The sequence below is a fragment of the Eulemur rufifrons genome, chromosome 20 (assembly GCF_041146395.1).
Source record: "Eulemur rufifrons isolate Redbay chromosome 20, OSU_ERuf_1, whole genome shotgun sequence".
Taxonomy (NCBI): Eukaryota; Metazoa; Chordata; class Mammalia; order Primates; family Lemuridae; genus Eulemur; species Eulemur rufifrons.
In genome coordinates this window covers 6,328,036-6,355,214 of record NC_091002.1, presented here as the reverse complement: position 1 = coordinate 6,355,214, position 27,179 = coordinate 6,328,036, and the positions used below count along the sequence as shown (strand labels likewise).

Sequence of the window (27,179 nt, the reverse complement as noted above, 5' to 3'; positions counted from 1 at the left end):
CCTCGTGCTGCAGCAGCCACTGTAGAAGAGGGACTCCTCACCCCGAGACTGCTCTCCCAGCTCCGAACCAAGGAGTAAAAGGCAGACAGTATACTTTTATAGGAGTGATTAATTGGCTTGACTTCCTGCAAAGGATAATTTGGGGGAGTTTTGTTCTTAAAACCAAATTATTGACAATCTGTCACAACCTCTTTGTTTCTTATCCGTGAACGAGACTGGAAATGGGTCATCAGTCTTCTCCTTTCCCCGAATTTATTTTGGGGAGTTTTACTTACCCTTCTCTTGAGAGGAATACATTTTTAGACAGACAGGAGTTTGATGTAAATGATCCAAAGTAAAAAAAACAAATACAAAAAACAACAACAACAAAAAAAGAGTAGTGAGAGTCTACTCTATTATGATGGTAGAGTATAAATAGATATTCAGAAGCCAGGAAGTAATTTTACTGAAAGGATATAGAGTGGAGGTCAGTGAATAAGTGAATTTATGTTATTGTGAATATTGGTTATTGTAGTGGGAACCAGCTTTTGAGGTTCCAGTTTGTACTTTCTGTGTTCTGTCTGGCTTTTGACTTTGCAGCAGAGGAAAGTTTCCTTCTAAGACTTCTCTGATCATATGCTTCTCCCGCACTGCACTCTCTCTGCTCATCTCTGCTCTGTGAGGGTGCCTAGAGTACAGGCCCTCATGGAGCTCAGTGGCTGTGCCCACATGTGGCCCTCAGTGGTCCAGTGGACAATTTTTGAGTGAAGAATGGACTCCTTCAGAGGATGCTCCACTGAAGGAACTTGGAACCACCTTCTTCCAAATCCTGTCCTTCTTTGAGTAATCTTCATCTAGTGAAGGGCCCCATCCTTCCCCCAGATGCGAGGAAACCCGTGCAGAGTAGTGGATGAGAGCAGGGCCAGTGGGGTCAGCCACCATTCTCATCACTTGACTGCTCTGTGTCTGTTTCCTGATCTGTAAAAGAAAGATGACAGTAGTACTTTCCCTCTTGGAATCTTATGAGGATTCAGTGAGTGTGTGACAGTATTTAGGACTGTGCCTGACATAAAAGCTCTCAAAAAACCAGTAAGTGTTGGCCATTCCATCCAAAAACCTGTGAGTCTTCTTTGACTTTCTTTCCGCCTTACCCACAGCAAGTCTTACCCCTAGAGTGCACCTTGAGTTGCCTCCTTCCCTTATCCCCACTGCCTCCACCGTGGTCACCTTTCACTTTGCTTCCTCCAGCCACTCTCACCCCTGCTGGTCATTCCCCACATCCCAGCAGAGCCATCTTTCAAAAGCATTAGAAAAATCATCTTACTCCTTGACTAAAACTTCCAGTGGCTTCCCACTGCACTTAGAGGCAAATCCCAGGTCTTGGGCGTGTCCCCAGGCTGTGGGTCTGGCTCTGCCCTTTCCTTGGCCCCTGCTGCTCCCCTCTCTCCTCCCAGCCCCTGCTGAGCACATTTGCTGCCCACGGCTCTCTGCACAAGCTCTTCCCTCAGTCCCCGGACTCCTGCTGCAGATTTTGCACACGGACTTTTGATTGTCAGCTTAAATATTATTTTCAGGCCGGGCGCAGTGGCTCACACCTGTAATCCTAGCTTTCTGGGAGGCCGAGGCAGGAGGATAGCTGTAGCTCAGGGGTTCAACACCAGCCTGAGCACAGTGAGACCCCGTCTCAAAAGACAAGAAACAAAAAAAGACAAAAAAAAAATACACAAAAATATTATTTTCAGACCTTCTCTGGTCACCCATACTACAGTAAGACCCCCAGTGACTCCCTGTTTCTTCACCTTGATTTATTTTCTGCATACAGCTTACCACTCCATGAAGTTATCTTAGGTGTTTGTTTGCTTATTCCACTAGAACATAGGTTGCATGGATCTGAGACTTCAGTTGGTTCCCAGAACCAAAATGGCCTAAAACTAGCCCCTGGTGGGCTGAACTGAAATGTCTGTGGTTTGTTCACTGAGCACTGTTACAGCAGGTGCACCCCATCCTGGGAGCTGCACCCCATCTTGCTGTATAGACTGTGGCTTGGATCTCAGCACCACACAGCAGATGTGGGCAGCACACCCCCAAGCTCCGGCAGTGAGCGCTGCCTGGGAGAGCCATGCATTGCCCCAGCTGGTTCATTTTCTGTCCTGGCACCAGCTGGCACTGTTACCCTTCCCTTTGGAGCTCCTTTCACTCTCCAGACAACCAGTAATGTAAGAAAGGAAATATAACTCTCTTCTGGTGTTGATATGTTCTCTTGTAGGCAGAATTAAGACAGTGACTTTAATGAAGAGATTAATTTATTTTTCCACAAGAACATGATTGACATAAATCATATTAGCCTCACTCTCTTATTTATTTATTGAGACAAGGTCTCACTCTTGCCCATGTTGGAGTGCAGTGGCATCATCATAGCTCCCTGCAACTTCAAACTCCTGGGTTCCATTGACCCTCCTGCCTCAGCCACCGCAGCAGCTGGGACTATAGGCACATACCACCACACCTGGCTAATCTTTTTTTTTTTGTAGAGACGGGGTCTCACTATTGCCTAGGCTGGTCTCAAACTCCTGGCCTCAAGGGACCCTCCTGCCTCAGCCTCCCAGAGCGTTAGGATTACAGGCATGAGCCACCATACCAGGCCCTCACTCTGTTATTTAACTGAACAAGTCATGCTTTTCATTCTGTGCATGTAAAGATTAACTTATACTAAGTAATACATGCTATTGGTTCCAAATTCAAAGTTAAGACTTGTTCTCACAACTTCTCTCGGTCCTCGCTGTCCCCTTCCCAGAGGCTGTGGTGAGTATTGCAGCTCCTCCTGCCCCAGGGCCTGTCCCTGCCTCCCTGCCCCTGTTCCTCCATGGCCTTATCCTGGGCTGCTGAGCTGGTGTCTGGGCATCACATGTGGATGTGTTATGGTTCAGCTCCCCGACTAGCTGTAGCTCTAGCAGGGCATGGACTTTTTTTTTATTCCTGGGTATTCCCAGTGCTTAGTACGATGCCTGCAGCATGGATGCTCAGTAAATCTCAAATGACTCCCCCAAGTTTTGATACGTGCTATTTTTTTTCTCATTGTTTAATCCTACATATTTACTCACTTCTAGTATGATTCTTCAACCATTGAGTGGTTTGGAAGTTGTCTTAAAATTTCCAAAATTTTTTGTTATTGAATTCTAAATTAAATGCACCATGGTTAGAGAACATGATCTGTGCAATGTCAGTTCTTTGTCACTCACCATCAGGATTCACAGATGCCTCACATGGGCTGAAGAGTGTGTGTCTCCTCACATCTGTGCAGGGTGGTGTTCTAGAGACCTGTGGCCCCAAGCTGAAGAGTTCCTTTCCCCTCCTGCTGGGGAGCAGTAGGTCTTCCCTCTCCTCAGAAGACACACGGGGAGTGGGCAACAAGGGTCTCTCCTTAACAACAAACTGAAGGAGGCTTTGATGTTTTTTTTCTCAGTGAAGTCACATATTCTTAGAACATCATAGGGGAAGGTAATATGGGGAGGTGGCCTGGCCTGGGGGTCAGGATTGTTGGATTACAGGCAACCTCTCAGACCCCTTGAATAACTGAGTCATGTACATGTACTGACCCCTTCTGCCAGGTGTCCAGTATATGCCACGCATGCTGCTAGCTTTGGCATACAGCCATGAGCAGGATAGATGTCGTCCCTGTTTTGTTCAGCAAACATTTATTGTGGCCCTGGCTCCATGCAAGCTGTTTATCATTTGGTGAGGAAAAGGTCTTTGTCATCATAAAATATCATTCCAGTAAGGAACTGTGTTAGTCAGGGTTCTCCAGAGAGATAGAACCAATAGGGTATATGTAGATACAGACATAGATAGATAGATGAGAGGGGATTTTTTAGGGAAATTGGCTTATGTGGTCATGGAAGCTGGGAAGTCCTACGATATGCCATCAGCAAACTGGAGACCCAGGGAAGCTGGTGGCATAGCTCAGTTCAAGTCTGAAGGCCTCAGAACCAGGGAAGCTGGTGGTGTAACTCTCAGTACGAGGCCAAAGGCCTGAGCGCCCTGGGGGGCTGCTATTGCAAGTCCCAGAGTCCAACCGCTAGAGAGCCTGGAGTTCTGACGCCCAAGGGCAGGAGGAGAAGAGTATCTCTACTCCAGAAGAGACAGAGATTTTGCCTTTCCTCTGCTTTTTTGTTCCATCTGGGCCCCCAGCTGATTGAATTGTTCCTGTTCACATTCAGGGCAGGTCTTTCCCTGCTCAGTCCACTGACTTACACACCAAGGCACTTCGGCAATACCCTCACAGACACACCCAGAAATAATGCTTTACCCACTATCTAGGTATGCCTTGATCCAGTCAAGTTGACACCTAAAATTAACCATCAAAGAAACATATGTGTCCAGCAGGATAAGATCTGTGCAGTGGTCCCCAACCTTTTTGGCACCAGGGACTGGTTTCATGGAAGACAATTATTTCATGTATGAGGATAGGGGAATAGCAGGGAGGCAGAGGTCAGGCGGTGATGTGCATGATGGGAAGGGAAGGGGCTCTAAATACAGATGAAGCTTCCCTTACTCACCCACCACTCACCTCCTACTGTGCACTCCCCACCCCTTCCCTGTTCCTAAGTTTCGTGGAAGACACTTTTTCCACAAATGCGGGGTGGGCGGAGCTCTGCAGCCCAGTCCCTAACAAGCTGCAGACCAGTACCAGTCCACAGCACTGGGGCTGGGGACCTCAGTGTTAAAGTGAAGCCAAGCATGGTGTTGAGCACCTGTAGTCCCAGCTGTTCGGGAGGCTGAGGCAGGAGGATCACTTGAGCTCAGAAGTTCAAGGTTACAATGAGCTTTGATCGCACCACTGCATTCCAGCCTGAATGATAGAGCGAAACCCCATCTCTTAAAAGAAAAAAAATGCATTAAAATGAATAACAGGGAGAGTGACACAGTTTAGATTGAGTGGTCCAGAAAGAACTCTGAAGAATGATGTATAAGCTGAGTCTTGACAATAAGGAACTACCCATGCACAGAACGGGAACAAGGCCTTGCCATGGAAAAAGGCTCAGGCTGCTCAGGAGGCTGAGGCCAGAGCTTGTGACTGACAGGAGAAGAACAGGGGACGGGGTTGAGAGGTAGACAAGGACATGACCATGTTGTGTTTTGCAGACCGTGGTGAGGGATGTAGACTTTTAGTAACATGGGTAGCCTTGGAACAGTTTAAATAAGGTAGCAACTATGATCTTAGGGTTTTTAAAAATAACTTTCTTTTTCAGAACAGTTTTAGGTTAACAGCAAAATGGAACAGAAAGTAGAGAGAGTTCTCATATACACCCTGTCCCCACACATGCACAATCTCTCCCACTATGAACATCCCTCACAGAGTGGTACCTTTGTTACAGTTGATGAACATATATTGATACATCATGATCACACAAAGACCGTAGGTGTGTAACTCTTGTATGTAGGTAGGGTTTACTCTTGGTGCTATATATTCTATGGGTTTGGACAAATGGATCTGTTATTACAGTACCATACAGAGTGGTTTCATTTCTCTGAAAATCCTCTGTGCTCTGCCTGTTTGTCCTTCCCTCTCCCCAACCCCTGGCAACCACTGATCTTTTTACTATCTCCATAGTTTTGCCTTTTCCAGAATGTCATAAAGTTGGAATCATACAGTATGTAGCCTTTTCATATTGTTTCTTTCACTTAGTGATATGTATTTATGCAGCAATCTCCAACCATTTTGGCACCAGGGACGGTTTCACAGAAGACAATTTTTCCACAGACTGGGGATGCGGGCTGGGGAGTCGTGGGGAGAGATACGGAGCTCAGGCAGTGATGCGCAGCCTGTTTCCTAACAGGCCACAGACTGGTACCGGGCCACAGCCCAGGGGTTGGGGACTGCAGCACTTATGTTTCTTCTATGTATTTACGTGACTTAATAGCTCATTTCTTTTTAGTGCTAATATTTCATTATATGGATGTTTATCCATTCACCTACTAAAGGATATAATTGGTTGCTTCCAAGTTTTGGCAGTTATGAATAAAGCAACTATAAATATCCATGTGCAGGTTTTTGTGTAGACATAAATTTTCAACTCATTTGGGTAAAATACCAAGGAGCATGATTGCTGGATCATATGGTAAGAGTTTAATTTGAAAGAAACCGCCAAACCGTCTTCCAAAGTGGCTGTACCATTTTGCATTCCCACCAGCAATGAATGAGAGTTCCTGTTGCGCCACCCCCTCGCTAGCATTTGGTGTTGTCAGCATTCTGGATTTTCACCATTCTAATACATTTTAGGTATGTTGGGTTTTTTAAATTTGTTTTAAGCCAGTCAAATTTAGCAGTCGGGAAATATGTTTTTAAAAGATCACTCTTGTAGCTGGTTGGAGAATGGGGGAGACTTATTAATAGGCTCTCACAGGAGTCCAGGTGATAACAGTGAAGATGGAGCAGATGGATTTTCAGAGCATTTTTAGAAGAGAAAGGACCTTTTGATACATGAGTGTGAGCAAAAGCTAGGACGTGGGGTAGTTCTGAGTCTCTGAGTTATGCACCTGAGCAAATAGGTAAGGCCACTGCTCAGGGAAAGCTGGGAGAAGAATAGTTTACTGGTGGGGGTGGGGATTGTTTAAAGTGTTCAGTTTTGACACATCAGGACAGAAGTGGACATGAGACGTTGACATGCCATGTCACATAGGCATCTAGGTCTGGACGGAGCTCAGGACAAGTCCTGTGCTGGAGATACACACTTGGAAACTGTCAGCTGATTTTTATTAAAGTCTCCCTGGGACAGTGGTTCTTTGCCCTGGCTGGTGATTTGGGACACACTGATGTCCAGGCCCACAGGTGGTCCACTAAGTTAGAGTAGCCTGAGTGGCCTAGTCATGAGCCTGTTTTCTGAAACTCCCTTTCCCGCTGATTCCGATATGTAGGCAGCGTTGATACCCACAGACTTGAACTCCGAGAAACTGACATTTAGAGGTTAGAGAGAAAGGAGGCACCAGTGAGAGACTGTGGAGTGGCCAGAGTGAGAAAGGAGGTCAGAAGAGTGTGGTGTCAGGAGCCAGCACCGAGCACAGGGTGAGCGTGCAGAGCTGCACAGCTGACAGTGCCCTGCCCCTGACCCCAGCCTTGTGTGATCAAACACCTAATTCTTTCCAAGTGTTCTCAGGCTGCTTGAGTCAAGATATACTGCTAGACTGTTGTTTAGAAAGTTATTTTGCAAGTAAAGTATCAAGATAAGGAGAGTTAGATGATCTTGAGCGGTTTTCTTGGCTAAGTATTTTCATGTGTTTTCATCCTTTGGATACCTCTGCCAGACGAACTGCAAGTATGGGTTGTACCGAGGCAAGATACCTCCCTGTTGATGATTTTATGGCTGGTCATGACTCTTGTGTTCTCAGTCTTTATTCAAATAGGGAGTGACAAGATTTAGTGGTTTATACTATAACGTTAAAATCGTATAATCAGTTCTCCCCCAAGTTGGTTTATAGATTCTAAATAATCCTAATTAAAACCCTGGCAGGAGTTTTTTTGGTAGAAATTGATAAGCTGGTTCCCAGATTTATATTGAAATGCAAAAAATTAAGAGGAGCCAACATAATCTTGGGGAGAAAAAAAGCAATATTTGAGGGTTTAGTCTGTTGGATATCAAGACTAATTATAAAGCAATAGGAATTACTAGGAATTAATTAAGCAATACCATTTGGTGTTGAGTCAAGGATAAACAAATAGAACAGTGGACCAAGATAGAAAATCCACAAAGAGACCTCCATAAGTACATGAGAAACCCATGGTTTCTGACAGGGCAGCGCTGTGAAGTACTGAAGAAGACTGTTACCTAAGTAATACCAGGCCAGTGTGGCTTGACCCCCTTTTCACACTGTACACAGTGTAAACCCAAGTGAATTATACATGTAAATATAAAAACAAAACAGTAAAGACTGGAGAAGTTACCATAAGAGAATATCCTCAAGACCTTGAGGTAGGTAAACATTCATAAACAGGAGACAAAATGCATCAACCATAAGAGAAAAGATTGATAAATTGGACAACAGTAAAATTAAGACTCTCTATGAAAAGACACCACTAAACAAGAGAAAAAGCAAGCCACAGAAGGGGAGAAGATATTTCCAGTAAATATAACTGACCAAGAAAACCCTGTCCAGAATAACAAATTACTACATCAAGAAGAAAAAGACATACAAACCAATTTTTCAAATAAGCAAAAGACATGAACAGAGTTTAAGAACATATACAATAGTAAATAAATATGGATAGTGTCCAGCTTTGTTAGTCATTGGGGAAATACAAATTAAAGCTCCAGTGAGATATCACTTCTCTTTTATCAGAATAGCTAAAATTAAGACCAATGATAACATGACAAAGATTTGGATCAACTAGAACTGTCATACTTTGCTGATGGGGGTATAAACAGGTATGTTTACTTTGAAGAACTGGCAGTATCTCTGCTAAAATTGACCCAGCAATTTCACGCCTCTTCATGTATATATTCAGCAGAACTCTGGACATATGTTAACTACAACTATGTACCAGAATGTTCATAGCAGCATTATTCATAGTAGCCTCAAAGTGGAAGAAAAGCCAGGTATCCATCAAGGGTGGAATGGGTAAATAATTGTTCCACATTCATACAGTTGAATATTATACAGCAGTACAAATAAATGCAATACTGCTTTACACAACATAGATGGACCTTAAAACCATGATATTTAACAAAAGAAGCCGTACCAAAATACCTGTCCTATTCCATTGATATGAAGTCCAAAAGCAGGAAAAAGTAGCCTGTGGTGGTAGAGGTCAGAGTGGTAGTTGGCTCTGGGGAAGGAGCAGTCTCCTACTGGGCAAACTACAGTGTTCCATTTCTTGATATGGGTGGCAGTTACACAAGTGTGTTCAGTTTGTTGTAATTCAACAAACTGTGTTCTTATCATCTTGCACTTTCCTGTATGTATGTTGTGTTTTGATTTTTAAAGTTAATTTAAAAACTCATGACCAGGCACAGTGGCTCATGCACTTTGGGAGGCTGAGGCAGGATCCCGTGAGTCCAGGAGTTAGAGACCAGCCTGGACAACATAGCAAGAGCCTGTCTCTACAAAAAAAATATTTTTTTTTTTTTTTTGAGACAGAGTCTCACTGTGTTGCCCAGGCTAGAGTGAGTGCCGTGGCGTCAGCCTAGCTCACAGCAACCTCAAACTCCTGAGCTCAAGCGATCCTCCTGTCTCAGCCTCCCGAGTAGCTGGGACTACAGGCATGCGCCACCATGCCCGGCTAATTTTTTCTATATATATTTTTAGCTGTCCATATAATTTCTTTCTATTTTTAGTAGAGATGGGGTCTCGCTCTTGCTCAGGCTGGTCTCGAACTCCTGAGCTCAGACGATCCGCCCACCTCGGCCTCCCAGAGTGCTAGGATTACAGGCGTGAGCCACCGCGCCCGGCCAAAAAAAATATTTTTAAAAATTAGCCACACGTGGTGGCGTGTGCCTGTAGTCCCAGCTGTTAATACTTGGGAGACTGAGGTGGGAGGATCACTTGAGCCCAGGAGTTCAAGGCTGAAGTGAGCTATGATCATGCCACTGTACTTCAGCCTGGGCAACAGAGCAAGATCCTGTCTCTAAAAAAAAAAAAAAAAAAAAACCCACAAAACTTCATACCTCTCTGAGATTATGCCCAGGTAACTGTGTTTCAGATGTGTGTGTTCCTAAACTATTGAGTTACATGTTTGTAGGCATCTTCGTAGCTTACTCCCTTATGTGGCATTTTACATAGCCTGGATTTAGATTTCACTAATTTAAATCTCAGGGGGATTTTATTTCCAAGTTTGTGTAAAGTGCTTTTAGCTCCCATATGGACAACAGAATGATTTTTGTAAGGGATTAGATTAAAACACATGATAAACTGAGTTTATTATAAATCTTTGTTTTGGAAAATAGCTCAATTAGACAATTTATTACTAGGGTTTTCTCCAGCTGAAAATAAGTGTTTAAAATGTTAAAATAAAATAAAGGAATTACATTGGTGATATTTTCATTTTTTAGTTAAACGCTTTGCAAGACCTTCATCCATTACCCAAGATAATTTTGGAATACAGGCGGGTAAGTTAATTTTTTTGGTAAGTTAGCTGGTGATGAAGGGAAGCACATGGCTCCCTTAACAGAAATCCATAAGGGCTGAAGTCTCCCTAGCAGTGTTCTCAGGGGGGTATAGTTTGTCAAGGGGATATAGTTTGTCAGGTTGAACTTGTGTGAGCACTGCTTACTTGCTCCTTGATATGATTTTACTCAAGTCTGCAATCAGCCCCGCTCAGCATTCTGAATCCAAGTAGTCATAAATAGAAGAAGATTAATGAAAATTTGGATGGAAATGTCCAGTGTTATTGTATGACTTCAGTGTGAATGAGCTATCCATCAGTTCGGTGTTTAGAAGCCCCCCACAAAAGCCACCCTCCTTCCTCTGGCTTCTAGGCCTGGCGAGATTGTTCCGCAGCAATGTTTTGTCATCTTGCATTAACATTTACCATGGATTTGATGATTTTCCCCCATTCCTCTTCAAGCTACTCACCTTTTCTCTGTTTGTACACCTGCCATGTACTTCAGAAGTTCTCTGTTGTTTGTGAACCATGTTCATAACTTTGCCACCACCCGTACTATGGGTACTGTTATTTACTGCCTGTGGCCTGCTGTCTTTGTGAGGGCCTGGCAGTGGTGAGGGGATGTACGGGCACCAAACCAGCCCTTTCTCCCAGAAACAATGTAAGGATTGCGGGAGAACTAAAACAGGGCCACCACAGGGCACAGGGGTCAGGGCATCCACTTATCTATGTATCTTTGCAACTTTTCTGTTAATCTAGAATTGTTCCAGAATAATAGGTTTATTTTTAAAGGGTAGGGCAAAATCTTTCTCTGTGGGTCAGTGTTACGTAATCCTGACACCACCTAAGGTCATTTTGGGGCCTCCAGAGTCATCTGAGGTGGCACCAGCAGCACATGCCCAGCACTCTGTGAAATATTGCTCTGACGTTTGTTCGTATTTAAACACTTCAACAAAGAAAATGATTGTTCTTGTGTCTGTAACTTAGGTCCACAAGATCAAGTCAACCTATGTAGATGGATTACTGGCTTGCATGAAAAAGGTAACTGAAGTTTAAAAAAGATATTGTGATTAGGAATGTGGTTTATGCATAAGTTCAGGTATATATAGAACTTGTATAATTTTAGTAAATGATGAAATAATCTAATATTCTTAAAACTATAAACCATGATTTTGTTATTATTCAGGTCTTCTTACAGCATAGGTTGGCTTTATACTTTAAAATCTTCTATTTACGTGGAAGCTCTATAGCTGAACTCCTATTTTCACATCTATTATTGCATCTCTTTTCTGGAATAATTTGAGGTAGATGTTACTGTTTTAGTTCATACATGAGGAGACTAAAGCCAGAGAGGTTCTGTGACTTGTTTGAGGCCACACAGCGCATGACAGAACCTGTCTGTGACATACAGCCCCACCTTGAGTCCATGCCAAGTCCCCCATAGCACATTGGCCGTCCTCTCCCTATGCACAGGACTTCTGAGTGACATGAAGACCTACGTGTCCTAGTGCAGCTCTTACGTGTGTTAGAGGGAAGCTTCCTTCTTTGCACATCCCTGATCACATATCAGGAATTTTGTGGCCCCAAGGACATTTCAGGATTGGGAGTTTAGGGCCAGTGAGTGTTCTATGTTGTAGGCGAAGGGTCTCCCATGTTCTTGACTTCACACGGCATTGCTTGAGTCTAACCTGATTCTTCTTAACTGATAAAGGGCTCCATCTCCTCTACATGGAATCAAACTGGAACTGTCACTGGAAGACTTTCAGCCAAGCATCCTGTAAGTTGTTTAAACAATTGTCTTTGTTGGCCGGGCGCGGTGGCTCACGCCTGTAATCCTAGCACTCTGGGAGGCCGAGGTGGGCGGATCGTTTGAGCTCAGGAGTTCGAGACCAGCCTGAGCAAGAGCGAGACCCCATCTCTACTAAAAATAGAAAGAAATTATATGGACAGCTAAAATATATATAGAAAAAATTAGCCGGGCATGGTGGTGCATGCCTGTAGTCCCAGCTACTCGGGAGGCTGAGACAGGAGGATCGCTTGAGCCCACGAGTTTGAGGTTGCTGTGAGCTAGGCTGACGCCACGGCACTCACTCTAGCCTGGGCAACAGAGTGAGACTCTGTCTCAAAAAAAAAAAAAAAAAACAAAAAAAACAATTGTCTTTGTTAAACACCAATTTCCATGCCTCACTATTGAAGTTTTGCCTCAACGTGTATTTGTGCGCTGTTTCCAAGAGCAGACCTCATACTGATAAAGTGTGTTTTATTCTGCTTATTTATTTCACGAACTTTTATTTATCACCTCTTGTTCTGGGAACACAACAGGGGAACAAGACAGGTTCCCCCCCTCATGAAGTGCTGAGTTAGTGAGATAGGATTCTTCACACCCTGAAACCTACATACTCTGGTGCTGAGAGCAGAAGGGACCCACAACTGCCCCCCTGTATTCCTTTTCATATTTGTACTAGACAGCTGGCTTCTGATTTCCAGAAATATGTTGAAATATCTGATGCTGTGATGACCAACTCCATTTTTTGGTTGTTGTTGAAGACTATTTGTGCTGGGTGCGGTGGCTCATGCCTGTAAACCTAGCACTCTGGGTAGCTGAGGCAGGAGGATCGCTTGAGGTCAGGAGTTCGAGACTAGCCTGAGCAAGAGTGAGACCCCCATCTCTACTAAAAATAGAAACAAAAAATTAGCCAGGCATGGTGGCTCATGCCTGTAGTCCCAACTACTCGGGAGGCTGAGGCAGGAGGATCGCTTGAGCCCAGGAGTTTGAGGTTGGTGTGAGCTAGGCTAAAAGTCATCTGTTATTCCACTGTGGTTAACCTCTTGGTCTTTATCTTTCTATACTTTTTGCTAAGTATATATTCATAAAATACATTTTTTTCTACAAAAATAAAGCCATGTTGTTTTATATTATGCTTTTTTATTTTAACATCTCTGGTTATAATTATACATCAATAAATATTGATCTGAATCTATATTTAAATATAGGAATTAAATATGTGAGTTGTTTAAATATACATTATATTATGTGCATAAATAAGAATATATGTTCCTGGTAAAGAAATACGAGTATGTGGGAGTTTATGGAATAAGGAAAGGTGAGTCTTTCCCTCCCCTTGGTAACATTTCTGTCTGTCCCATGAGTTCCCTCCGTGGATGGTCAGGCCTTCATCTGGGCATTTGCATATATGGTGCATCTAGTGCACACAGGCAGAAGGGGCACTTACTGGGCCTGCCTCGGGTGACCATTGGGAGGGGAACTGGGTTGGGACTGTGTGGGTTTGTACAGGAGTGTGGCCTCATGGGTGCATTTGGGCAGCTCTGGGTCACCATCGTCTCTTGGGCCTTGCACCCACTCTAGAGAGCTCTTCGGGGGTTATCTGGCTAATACTAATGCTAATACCAATACCAATACTAACCCGATGTCTGAAAGCAGGTGCTGCCCTCACACTGCCCTTGGGTTAATTTCTTAACCAACCACATCTGCTGTAGGCTTTCTCTTAGTAGTTCATGCTGCTTCTTATCTAGGTTATTTAGGAATTCTGCTGGGAACACTCACATTTTATGGAGGTCCTTGCTTTTGCCTAAATGGGCTTGTAAATTCCTGCTTTCCGTTATCTTCTCACGTAATCACTTGTTGTGCTTTATCCTCTTTCAGAAATTCTAATGGCCCTGGTATGCAATCAGCACTCCTCCCAGGTTTTTAGTGGTGCTCTAGTTTTACTTATTTTTCTGTTGTTTTGATCAAATTTTTGGAAAGAGTAGATGTAACATAATGTGTGCGTTCAGCCACCACCTTTAACTGGAAGTCTACATCATTTTAACAGCTGCATTGTGCTCCACTTAATGGCTTTTCCTGTTGATGGTCATTTATATTGTTTTCACTTTTAATATTTTATTTGTTTGTTTGTTTGTTTGTTTGTTTAAAGACAGGGTCCCACTCTGTTGCCCAGGATAGAGTGGTGTCATCATAGCTCACTGCAGCCTCAAACTCCTGTGCTCAAGTGATCCTCCTGCCTACCACAGCCTCCCAAGTAGCTGAGACTAATAGGCACTCACCACCACGTCTGGCAAATTTTGTTTTATTAATGATTTTTTATAGATACAAAGTCTCGTTATGTTTCCCAGGCTGATCTTGAACTGCTGGCCTCAAGTGATCCTCCCACCTCGGACTCCCAAAGTGCTGGGATAATAGGCATGAGCCACCACGCCCAGTCCAGTTTTAATTATTTTATACAGAGATGCTATAAACATACTTGTATGTATACTTTGGTATATTTTTTGATGGAATTTCTGAGTCAAAGTATATATACATTTTAAGGCTTTCAATTACAATGCCAAATTATCCTTCCTAAAAAATTATATTCCCATCACACAATATGTGAAATGCTTGGTCTCCTCATCCTTGCCAACACAAGAAATTTTCATTTTGGTTACTTACTGATTTTTTAGATTTCCATTCCTTTAAAAATTTGGTGAGGTTGACTACATAAAACAGTTCTTCTTCTGTGAATTGCCTGTTTATGATATTTGCCCATTTCTCTGGAGGATATTTATTTTTTCTGATTGGTATGGAAAAGCTCTTTATATAATAAAGATTAATCTTTTATAAAATGTTGAATTATTTTTCTCCAGTTTTCCTTTGCCCGTTAATCACCCAGGCTGAAGTGCAGTGGCATCATCCCATCTAACTGCAGCCTCGAGCTCCTGGGCTCAGGTGATCCTTCTGCCTCAGCCTCCCAAATAGCTGTGACTAAGACACATACCACCACCTCTGGCTAATTTATTAAAACTTTTTTTTAGAGAAGGGGATCTCACTATGTTGCCTAGGCTGGTCTAGAACTCCTGGCCTGAAGCGATCCTCCTGCCTCAGCCTCCCAAGTAGGTGGGATTACAGATGTGAGCCACTGTGCCCAGCTCAGTGCCCTTTAATTTTTAAACTATATATTCTTGTTTGCCATACTTAAAGTGGCTTTTTTATTATACAAATAATGTATGATAATTCTAAAGAATTCAAAAAATAGATAAAAATATAAATAACAAAGTAAATGCTACACAAAACTCCATAACCATGCAATAACCATCATTAACATTTTGGTGACCATCTTTATCTCTGTGTGCACACATACACACACACACACACACGCACATATTTACATAAATGGGATCACGTTATATATGTTGTTTTTATTGTAAACACTCCCTCCCCTCACCCACATATCTCACCCCTGCCCAATGCTCATGGTAGGCCATGACAGCAAACTAGAGTGTGCATATCCATGTTTTCCTCCAGAGCTATGATAAAATCTTATACAAATCCACCCATATGTATGCATACATATATACACGGAGACGTGTAATGACTTTGTCGTTATTTATTTTACAGAATTAGAATTTTCTTTTTCTGCCTCTTGCTTTTCTCTTTGAGCAATAGCTTGCGGAAGTCCCCATATGTCATCTGACAGAGTCCCATTTCATTCTTATTTTTTTTTTGTATTTGTTTTGTTTTGTTTTGACAGAATCTCACTCTATCATCTGGGCTAGAGTGCAATGGCATGATCATAGCTCACTGCAACCTCAAACTCCTGGGCTCAAGCGATCCTCCTGGCTCAGCCTCCCTCAACTAGGGACTACAGCCGTGCACGACCATGCCTGGCAATTTGTTTGTTTGTTTGTTTTGTAAAGACAGGCTGCCGCTATGTTGCCCAGGCTGATCTTGAACTCCTGGCCTCAAGCAGTCCTCCCTCCTTGACCTCCCCAAGTGCTAGGATCACAGGCGTGAGCCACCTCACCCAGCCTTCATTCTTGTTAATGTATGTTCTACCAATTACTGTGCAGTTACCCCCTAAGAATAAAGCTATAATAAGCACCATATATGTATGTCCTGTTATACTGGTACTTATATTTTAGTGGGACAGATTTACAGGTATAGAATTAATGGGTCAAAGGATGTTACATTTTTACTTTCAATAGTTTTTATTATAATAGATTGGCTTCCAAAATGCTTTCAGCCCTTGGCTTTGCCATAAGCAATGTGTGGCAGTACTTTCCCCACTATCTGTGGTGACTTTTCCCTGTACTGAAGTCCCTTATTGTTTCTGCCTTCATGTCATAAAGGCTTTCCTCAGCTCCAAGATTATTTAAATATTCACTTCTGTTTTCTCATAGAAATTTTGTGCTTTCATTTTTTTTATACATAAAACTTGAATCCAGCTGGACATTATTTAACCAGATACTATGCAGGTTACATGCATACCTGCATAATATAATACCATAAAATGGCTAGAGAGTTTGAATTATATTTTTTTTTGCTTAGAGTGCACAAAATACATGGAATAATATTTTTAAAAATCAGGTTATAACTGTTTTTCAATATTTTCAAAAAGCTAGTTTTCTCACACTCACATGCTCCCAAGAGAAAGGTATTGCTACCTTTTGTGCATTATCCCTAAAAGTATCCTGTGTCCCTTTATACTCTCTCTCTCCCACCCCCCAACATTTACCCATGTCCCTAGGCAAGAACTGACTTGCTTTTTGTCACTATAGATTAGTTTGCATTTTTTAAAAAATTATATAAATGAAATCACACAGTATGTACTCCTTTTTGTCTGGCTTCTTTAATAGCAATATTATTTTGAGATTTAGCCATGTTGGTCTATGTTTCAATAGTTCATTTATTTTTTATTTTTTTTTTTTTTGAGACAGAGTCTCACTTTGTTGCCCGGGCTAGAGTGAGTGCCATGGCGTCAGCCTAGCTCACAGCAACCTCAAACTCCTGGGCTCAAGCGATCCTACTGCCTCAGCCTCCCGAGTAGCTGGGACTACAGGCACGCGCCACCATGCCCGGCTAATTTTTTCTATATATATTTTAGTTGTCCATATAATTTCTTTCTATTTTTAGTAGAGACGGGGTCTCGCTCTTGCTCAGGCTGGTCTCGAACTCCTGACCTTGAGCGATCCACCCGCCTCGGCCTCCCAGAGTGCTAGGATTACAGGCGTGAGCCACCGCGCCCGGCCAGTTCATTTATTTTGATTGCTCAGTGGTATTCCATTGAATCTATGTACCCCAATTTGTTTATAAATTCATCTATTGGTCAGCATTTAGGTTGTTTCCAGTTGGGGGCATCATTCACTTTGGGGTATTACTATACATATTTATGTACAGTCCTTATATGGACATATACTTTTTACATATCTAATTTTTTCAATTTATTGAATGCAATTATAGCAATTATAGTAATTATGTCTGCTAATTTCAACATCTGTGTTCATTATGGATTAGTTTCAATAGATGATTATTTTCATTATGAGTCCATTTTCCTGCTTCTTGGTATGCCTGGTAATCTTTGTTTGGATTCCAGACATTGTGGATTTTACATTGTTGGGTGATGGATCTTTTTGCACTCGCATAAGTATTTCTGAGCTTTGTTCTGAGATGAGTTAAGTTACTTGGAAACAGTTTTGTTCCTTTCTGGTCTTGCTTTTGTGATTTGTTAGGCAGGTCAAAAGAAGTGCTTCATCTAAGGCTAATTATTCTTCACTCCTGAAGAAAGACCTTCTGAGTATTTTAGCTAATATCCCAATGATTAGGAGCTTATCAAGAATGGCTAGTGGCAGCAGGCCCTATTCCTGGCCCTATATGAGTATTGGGCATAATTCTGTAATATTTTTGGGTATTTTCCAGCCTTTGGTAGTTTTATCATATGCATGCATTGATCAGTTCTCTGCTAAACACTTCGCTGTGTGATGGGCTCAAGAAAAGTGATTATTTTATAGATCATCTGGCCTTTTCTCACTGTTAGGGTGGGAACTACTTTCTTTTCAATTGTATACATCCCTAGCAGAAGTAGAAACTCCAACCTAATAATTTTTAATCCATCTAAAACTCTGCATTCTTTATGTTCTTCTAGCATAGGAATAGTTCATTAATCAATATTTGCCTTATCAGAACCTCAGTCTGGGGTCCCTCCTAGATACTTCCTGTGTTTTCCAGATCATGGTGTTTATTAGACTGTATTGTAACAGACTGTGCTTCTGTTCACCTCACTGGATTGTAAATTCCATGAGAATAAGAACCTTTTTTGCATGCTTCACTGACGTATCCCCAAGCCTGTCTCTGTACCTTGAAGGCAGTAGGCACTAAGTGTTTATTGAATGTAAAACTGGATGTGTGATCTACTCTTGAATTGTCTTTCAGTGTCTCAAAGTCATCAGGTTTGGGGCCATCATCAGGATTACCATGTTGACAATATGGGCCAAGTCTCCTCCCCATGCAGGACTATCATGCTCTTCCCTGTAGGCATGAGTCCATCGTGAGGTCTTTTGTTTTTCTAAATTCTCTTCTTTCCCCAACTCAGATATTTTAGGGTTCATGCCTGTCAATCCTTGTTTTGTATGTCCCTCCTAGAACTATCATATTTTTTTTTACAAAAGCCTTCTCATGGGAAGGTGTTGAGGACTTTTGTTCTCATTGCACTTGCCAGGAGCCACATTCTTACCATCCAATACCTCCTTATCATGCATGGCTTTGATGTCCCTTCTAAAGTTTCTACATCAGCAGGGCCAGTTTTGTCAGTGTCCTCATTTCACTCAATGCCACTTGTGATACTGGCTCAGAATTTATCAACATTATGTAATTCAAAATATCTGACCTTTCACATTGTATTTTTACAAATTCTTTAGTATCTCAAGTTCTGATTTTTCTTCTAGCTTAGTATTTACTTTTTTTTAAAAAATGTTATAGCTGTATTAAAATCTAGGTATTATTTAGTTGGATGTTTGCTTTTGATTCCTTTGTTAGTAAGTCTGTTTCACCTTAGTTTTCTTTGTTTTTCTAACTATATGTTCAATGTTTCATTAGCATGTTTGTACTAGCTTTTTAGTATCTAGCTGGGTTGGAGCCAAATTAACATTTTGATATCATTTATGATTCCTTGGTCCCTCATGCCTTCCCTTGCCTTGAAGCCATTGCTCTTGTTACCTGTGTTTAGTTACTTTTTCTGCCCCTAGATCCCTGAGTACTCTTCTTCCAGTCCAGCCTTATTTTCCTGCTGACTGCCTGTAAGTTCCTCTGGTTTCCACTCAGGGGACATGTCCTCAGAGAGCCTTGTTTACCCCATCCTCCTGCGCCGCCCCCCCCCCCAAAGTTCAGTGAGATGCCCCTTTTCCTATTAAAAAGGTGTGGAACCTGGCCGGGCGCAGTGGCTCACGCCTGTAATCCTAGCACTCTGGGAGGCCGAGGCGGGTGGATCGCTCGAGGTCAGGAGTTCGAGACCAGCCTGAGCAAGAGTGAGACTCCGTCTCTACTAAAAATAGAAAGAAATTATATGGACAACTAAAATATATATATACAAAAAATTAGCCGGGCATGGTGGCGCATGTCTGTAGTCCCAGCTACTCGGGAGGCTGAGGCAGTAGGATCACTTAAGCCCAGGAGTTTGAGGTTGCTGTGAGCTAGACTGACGCCACGGCACTCACTCTAGCCCGGGCAACAGAGTGAGACTCTGTCTCAAAAAAAAAAAAAAAAAAAAAAAAAAAAGGTGTGGAACCTAATATAATGAATATCTGTGTATCCATCATCCAGTTTAAAAGCTTAAAGTTACTTGGGTACATTTAAAGCCCCTGTTTATCCTTTCCCAAGTCTGTTCTTCCCAATTCGGTTCCCTTTTCTATCCCAAACTTAGTGTTTATCATACCATTTTAATGCTTGCATATACATATGTATATTTAAAATCCCTTAAATATATATAATACTTCCTTAATAGTTGGTATTTTTTTGCTGTTTTAAACTTTATATAAATGATAGCATGTTGTACTTATCCTTATATAGTTTGCTGTTTTTCTTCAACACTATGTTTTGAGATTCATCTATGTTGGCTCTCAACTGCTATATAGTATGTCATTATATAAATATACTAGATTATTTCTACTTTTTCACTATTAAAAACAATGCTGCGAGAAAAAAAATGCTGCTGTGGTGAATATTCCTGGACACATGCTAGGGTTTTCCTAGCATGTCACCAGCATTGCCTGACCCTAGGGCATGCTGATGTTCACCTCTCCTGATATACCAAACACCCTCCAGATGGTGGACCAATTCACACTCCCACTTGCAGGGTGGGAGACATCTCACTGCCCTACAGACCACTGCACTTGGTATTTACAGACTTTAAAATTTTTACCAGTCTGATGAGCATGCATTAGTTTTGTATTGTGGTTAAATTTGCATTCCTTTAATTACTAATGAGGGCAAGTTTATTTTCATGTTTATTGGTCATTCCAGTTTTTCGGTGACTTACCTGTTTATCTCCTTTGCCTATTTTCAATTTAATAGTTTGTCTTTTTCTTGTTAATTTGTGAAAGTTCTTTGTATGTTATGGATTCTAGTCTTTTGTTCAATTATATAAATATCTTCTCCAATCTATTTGTTTAGTTTTCTCTTATATGCTATGTCTTTGATTTCCATATTTTTTCATTTTAATATCATCAAATTTATATTTTTTTCTTTGTGGTTTGAGCTTTTTTTTTTTTTTTTTTTTTTTGAGACAGAGTCTCACTCTGTCTCCCTGGCTAGAGTGCAGTGGTGTCATCATAGCTCACTGCAACCTCCAACTCTTGGGCTCAAGCAATCCTCCTGCCTCAGCCTCGTGAGTAGCTGAGACTACAGGCTCATGTCACCGTGCCCCACCAATTTTTCTATTTTTTGTAGAGACCGAGTCTCACTCTTGCCCAGGCTGGTCTCGAACTACGGAGCTCAAGTGATCCTCCCACCTTAACCTCCCAAAGTGCTAGGATACAGGCATGAACCACTGTGCCTAGCCCTTTTTTTGTGTCTTATTTAAGGAACTCTTTCTTATTTGGGGATTATAAAGATACTTAAATTCTCTTTTAATAGTTTTAAAGTTTTGTTTTTTACATTGGGTCTTTAATTCCCATAGAATTTGTTTTTATGTAAGTGTGAGATAGAGATCTGATTATAACTATTGTTATTGTAAGAAGTTACAATAATTTTTAATGCCTGTCGCTTTTGAATTTTGATAAATGCATGGATCTGTTTCTAGGCTCTGAGTCCTGTGCTCTTGGTCCGTTTCCCTATTCTTAACTTACTACAGTTTCATTGTATTCCCAGAGCAGTCTTTCCTTGACCCTGTCCTGTCACTATTACCTTGCTAGTGACTGCCTTCACTCTACCATAGGCTCCTAAAGTTTTCAACATTTTGTCCCAATAAATGAGCACAATGTCTACCATTTGAAAGGTAGTTACTAAATATTATTGAAGGAAAGAGTAAAATCAGGAATTTAAATCTTAGATATCAAATGCTAAATATAGCTAATGTATATTGAGGAAAAACATTTTTAGGGAAAAATATATAGCATTAGCTCTTACAACTTGTATTTATTAGGTAAAGGAATTTCCTCCAGTAGTTTGTATATTATTTAAATATTAATTGTTTAGAGGTTGTGTATGTTAAGAACTAGCATTTTTCATAATAGCTGACACCTGGTAAGATTTTGATAAATACAGTGAATGAATTCTTTTAGTTAAAAGAGTGTTCTTAGGAATATTTTTAACAGTAAATATATGTTTTATAGAAGATGGTTTTTATAATTTTGAGAAAAATTATTAGTTTTTCAAAAGAATATATTTATAATGTCTGATATTATGAAAAAAATTAAGTTCCCCACAGTCAGTTTATCATCACCTGAAGCTCTTAGGTCTGAGTGGCAATTCAGTTTTGAAGAACATCTGGATTGTTTCCAGTTTTTAACTATTACAAATAAAGCTGTTACAGGTTTTCGTGTGAACTTAAGTCTTCATTTCTCTGGGATAAGTGCCCATGAGTGCAATTGTTGGATCTTATATTTTTTAATATGTTGCCAAATTCTATATGCTAATATTTTCAAGTATTTTTGTTTGTATATTTATGAGAGATATTAATCTGTCTTATCTGGTTTTCGTATCAGGGTAATACTAGTTTCATAAAATAAACTGGGAAGTGTTTCTTCCTTTTGTATTTTCTAGAAGATATTATCTGGAATTGGTAATAATTCTTCTTTAAATATTTGATAGAATCCTCTAATGAAATCATCTGGGCCTAGAGATTTCTCTTTGTAGAGTTTGTAAATTATGAGTTTAATTTCCTTAATAGTTATAGAGTTCATATTATCTGTTTAATATTGGGTGAATTTTGGTAGTTTGTGGTTTTTGAGGAATTTGCTCATATTTTCTAAGTCGTGAAATTTATGTGCATATAGTTATTTATAACATTACCATTTTTTGGTTTTTGGTTTTTCTTTTGTTTTTTGAGACAGAGTCTTGCTCTGTCACCCAGGCTAGAGCACAGCGGCATCATCATAGCTCACTGCAACCTCAAACTCCTGGGCTCAAGCAATTCTCTCACCTTAGCCTCCAGAGTAGCTAGGACTACAGGTGCACACCACCACCCCTGGTTAATTTTTTTAAATATTTTTTTGTAGAAATAAGGTCTCACTATATTTCCCAGGCTCGTTTCGAACTCCCAGCCTTAAGTTATCCTCCTGCCTCAGTCTCCCAAAGTGCCAGGATTGCAGGCATGAGCTATCATGCCCAGCCACTTTATCGTTTTGATGTCTGTAGGGTCTGTAATGATAGTCCCTATTTCATTCTTGCTATTGATAATTTGTATCTTTTCTCTGTTTTCTCTGTCAATCTAGTGAGAGTTTGTCAATTTTATTGATCTTTTAAAATAACCAGCTATTTGTTTCATTGATTTTTCTCTATTGTTTTCCTGTTTTTAATTCGTTGAATTCTGTTATTTATAATTTCCTTTCTTCTGCTCGATATGGGTTTATTTTGCCTTTTTCCCCCTACATTCTTAAGGTGGGGGCTTAGATTATTTCTTTGAGGCTTTTACTTTTTTCTCATGTATGCATTTTTAGTGCTACAAATTTTCCTCTCAGCACTGTTCTAGCTTTATCCCATAAATTTTTTTTTCATCTTTTAGTTTTTTTTTTAGCAAACGTTATCTGATAATTTATCCCACAAATTTTGGTATGTTATATTTTGTCCAAAAAATTATACCAGACTTAAACATGCAAGAAAGAGATGATTTAAGCCTATTGCAATAGGGGGTGGGGCGTGGTGGCTCACGCCTGTAATCCCAGCAGTTTGGGAGGCTGAGGCAGGAGAATCACTTGAGGCCAGGAGTTGGAGGTTACAGTGAGCTATGATAGCACCACTGCATTCCAGCCTGGGAGACAGAGCAAGACCCTATCTCTAAAAAAATTAAATAAATTTTTTAAAAAGACTATTACAATAGGGGAGAGAGATTGAACTTAACTCCAAATATTGCAAGGGCAGCTGGGGATAAATCCAGCCAACAGGCAGGGTGAGGGGGTCAGTGGATGGAAAATTGCTAAGAGGATCTTGGCAATGTATCAAGAATGGGAGGATTCTTGCTAAACTGCTTGCAAAATGTGCTAAACTCAACCACAGTTTTTCTGTGGTGCTTGGCTGGAATAGTGTGCTCATTGTCTCGAAGTTTTCTGTCTTGCTAGGCTGTTCCTCCTCTGGTCCTGTGGCCAGTGAGAGCAGGCTTTTTTATTTTCTGTTTTTGATCAGTGTCTGTTGGCATTTTCAGGTTACTGGCTTCTCCAGCACCCAATTTGTGACATATTAGACAAAAAGAAACCTGGGAACTCACCTCTGTGTAATTCTTTGGGTCTCGTGGTCCCTAGCCAGTCTGCCTTATTAGCTCCCCTTTCAGAATCTTCTTACATTTGCTTTCTATGTAATGCCCAGGGTTTTAGTTGTATCTGGTGGGAGGAATAAGGAAAGTGTGTTTATGCCACCTTCCTGGAAGCTGAAGTCTCCTTATCGGCAGCTATAATTGAACAAAGTATTTGATAGCACAGGTGTAGTTTTGAAAGACCATCCAAAATGTATTTCATGCCCAGCATCTCTTGCTATTTAGAGATGGCTGAGGCCTCTATTACTTTAGAGGGAGTGCACCTACAGCTGAGAATGAAGAAGTCAGTGCTCAGCTCTGGCTTTCAACTAAAACTTGTGATAGAACACAGCAAAAACAAGAAAAGTGTCAGGTACTAGAGATCAGCAAGTATTTTGTTAATTTTTGAATTTCAGAAGCTTCTCTTAATTATTGTACAAAGACTCAAAGCCTTGTATTTTCAGAGTTTAACATTATAAAGAAAGCCATTGAGTAGAGAGGATACAAGATGCGATGGGTAGTTCACTTCACCAGAAGGAGACGGCAACTCCTCTGGGCTGGGAAGAGTTGCTGAGCGGGAGAGCAGGAGAACAGAACCCAGAGTGCAGCAGTGTGAGTGTCTCCAAAAGACACTGACTCTGGCCCTTCTGAGTCAGAAACCAAAGTAGGGACAGAAAGCCAGAGAGGGGAATGCAGTCCCCCACAGGCTGTACGATACATAGGCACTGAGGCTTTCAGGGGTGCCAGGCTAACACTTGGTGTTTGGGCAGAGAGGGCCTGAAGCTGCTCTCTCCCTCGAAGTCTCCATGGGCACCACAGGCACGAGATGGGGTTGGGAGCTCCTGTGGCCCCTGGATTCTGTGCTGCCTGGACCATGAGGGGAGCTGTGAGATGGACAGTCCAAGGCCTGGTCCACAGGGAGGATACAGCTGAGATTCAGGAGATATCAGTGTCACCAGAGCCACCGCCAGGGCCAAGTCAGCAGAAGAGGGACATCGGACGCTGGCTGTGCTGAGAGTACAGATGACGGTCTTTCCCGGACACTTCACCAGCAGAAGCAGATAGGGCAGGGCAGCCACAGCTGGTGACACAGGCCCCTCCCTGCTGGTGCCATGGTGGTATGTAGGCTCCCCTCATTACCCACCACCCCAGACAGCACCTTGGGAAGGAGGAGAGCGAGTGGAGGGAGAATGACAGGGGAGAGCGGTAGAAGTCTGGGTCAGCCATGCTGATGGGGTGCTGTTCCCCACATGTGTAAATTAGGGTTTAAAACATCACCAATCCCTGCGTTCACTCAAGGACTTTCAGGTACAGGTAATAGAAAACCAAATTCAAACTGATCTAAAGAATTAAGGATATATCTCAGCTTCCCTGACTTAGAAGTTGACAACACAAAATAAGTGACTAAAGCAAAGAAAGATCTCAATCAATGGAGATTTATTAAGCTGAAGTTTGAGGATGCATCTGGAAAAACACAAACCAAAGATGCCAGAAAAACATAAACCACAGATACATCTTTGCTTTTTCCAGAGGGGAATTTGGGAACTTCAGTATTTAAGGGGAAAGGGCATACAGAAAGAAAAAGGAGGAGGAGGTGGGCAGTGAAGCAAATGCTTACATTCTTGTGAGGCCCAGGAAATCCACATTTTACATAAGGTAAGGTGAATGAAGAGGAAAAGGGACTAAAGGAAGAATCTCTAATGTAGATGTCCCTGGGTGGGTGGAGGAATGATTGATCTCATCTTATCTCTGTTCCATACCTGGGAAGATAAACTTATAATCGACATTATTAGTTTTAGGAGTTAGACTTAACCTGGAGACCTAAAGTTACAATTTGCATATCCTTGTTTGTGGGAGGCCAGCAAGGAATTTCCTTATGAATGGTCTGTGGGGGCAGTCCTCTTAGATGCCGTTTGTCTTTCCGTGGAGATCTGGCTAATGCATAATGTTACTAACAGCTGTTCCCGGGGGGTGGGGGAGGGGATGGGGGTATGCCTACACAATGAGTGCATTGCGCACCGTTTGGGGAGTGGTAACACTTGAAGGTGCTGACTCGGGAAAGGGGGGGTGGGGAAAAAAATATGAAACTATTGTTTTTAACTTGCACTGTTCACTTAATAATTTATCATGAATATTTCCCATATTATTTCATATCATTGTACAAGAAATAATGTATACATTATGAGGACATACTGTATCTAACAAGATATACTGTTAGACTCTTTGATTCTGTAAAATTAAAAAAAAAAAAGAAAAAAAAAACAAACAAACAAAAAAAATATCATATATACCCCATAAATATGTACAAATATTATGTATCCATAAAAATTTCTTAAAGAATCTTTATACAGAATTTATAGGTGATCAATTAGTAACTCTCTACCAGGTATTCAAGTTAAAGCCTATTTGGGGGTGTCTTTAAATCACCAGACATCTTCCCTTTTTTCTTATGTACTGAATTATGACAAATAGGCAGTTCTCCCCTAATGCCATAAATTCATTGCTGAGATAAATTCCTTAGTATTATGCATGAGACATTGTATGAAGTTAGAGAAAGTCATCTTTGTTAGTGAGTAGCTCATAGCTTTAAAATTAAAGTATATGAATTCATTTAAAAACAAAAAACAAAAAAAAAAAAACAGCTGTTCCCTTGGAAGAGGGTATTGCAGGACTCAGCCTCCAGGCTTGATCTTTGTTTTTGCATAAAGAGTTGAGGCGGTGGTCCTGAGATTTTTATTTTCCTTTACAAAGTCTAAGGAAGGGCTGACTTCAGGAAAGGTTTGATCTGGCAGCTGAAGTTATATGGGCTGACCCAGTTTCTTTCATCCCTTTTCTCAGCCTCATCTTTCACGTAGATCTCCCCTCATTGTCCTGAGATATTATTAAACCAAACAGGGGTCAGCTCACCCAGTGCAGTAAAGCCAGACACTGGAGCTAAGAGTTGCAGTAATAGCAGGAGGCTTTATTTGCAGGGTGCCATGCAAGGAGAATGAGCAGCTAACACTTAAAACTCTAACTCCCCAATGGCTTACAAGCCAAGGTTTTTACATTTCAGGTAGGCCTGGCCCAAAAAGGTGAGATATCCTGAAGTGGGGTGGGTGGAGGGCACAGGTAGATTCAGAGATTCTTGGATTAGCAGAAAAGAATATTAAGGTGGGTGTGACAGGCCCTTTGGGGGAAATTTAGAACAAAGAATGGCAGTCAGAGTAAGTTCAATTGCTTTGTTCCCCTTATCTGCATTTTCCATCTGGTGGGGGTTCCTGAAAAACAATTCAAGAACATGTTAAGATGCCACCTTTTAGTTTCTAGAGGGAACCAGAACACCTCCTGACTCTGGATTGCGTGGAGGGCCATTGTTCTCATCAGGTTGCCTGTTCACTTTTCAAGGTTAG

The 27,179-nt window shown here is 41.4% G+C and overlaps 2 protein-coding genes across 2 annotated transcripts in view; one reads left to right on the top strand and one right to left on the bottom strand.

The window, feature by feature from the left end:
• The window catches only part of FGFR3 (fibroblast growth factor receptor 3), a 366,177-nt gene that overhangs the window by 37,475 nt on the left and 301,523 nt on the right, over nucleotides 1-27,179 (bottom strand). The gene's annotated exons all lie outside the window — the stretch shown is intronic.
• POLN (DNA polymerase nu) overlaps nucleotides 1-27,179 on the top strand; it is a 151,881-nt gene that overhangs the window by 69,930 nt on the left and 54,772 nt on the right. The window contains exons 12-14 of the mRNA XM_069496180.1: nucleotides 10,023-10,079; nucleotides 11,063-11,116; nucleotides 11,787-11,852. Of these exons, the coding sequence (XP_069352281.1) occupies nucleotides 10,023-10,079; nucleotides 11,063-11,116; nucleotides 11,787-11,852 (177 nt within the window). The remainder of the gene's footprint in view (nucleotides 1-10,022; nucleotides 10,080-11,062; nucleotides 11,117-11,786; nucleotides 11,853-27,179) is intronic.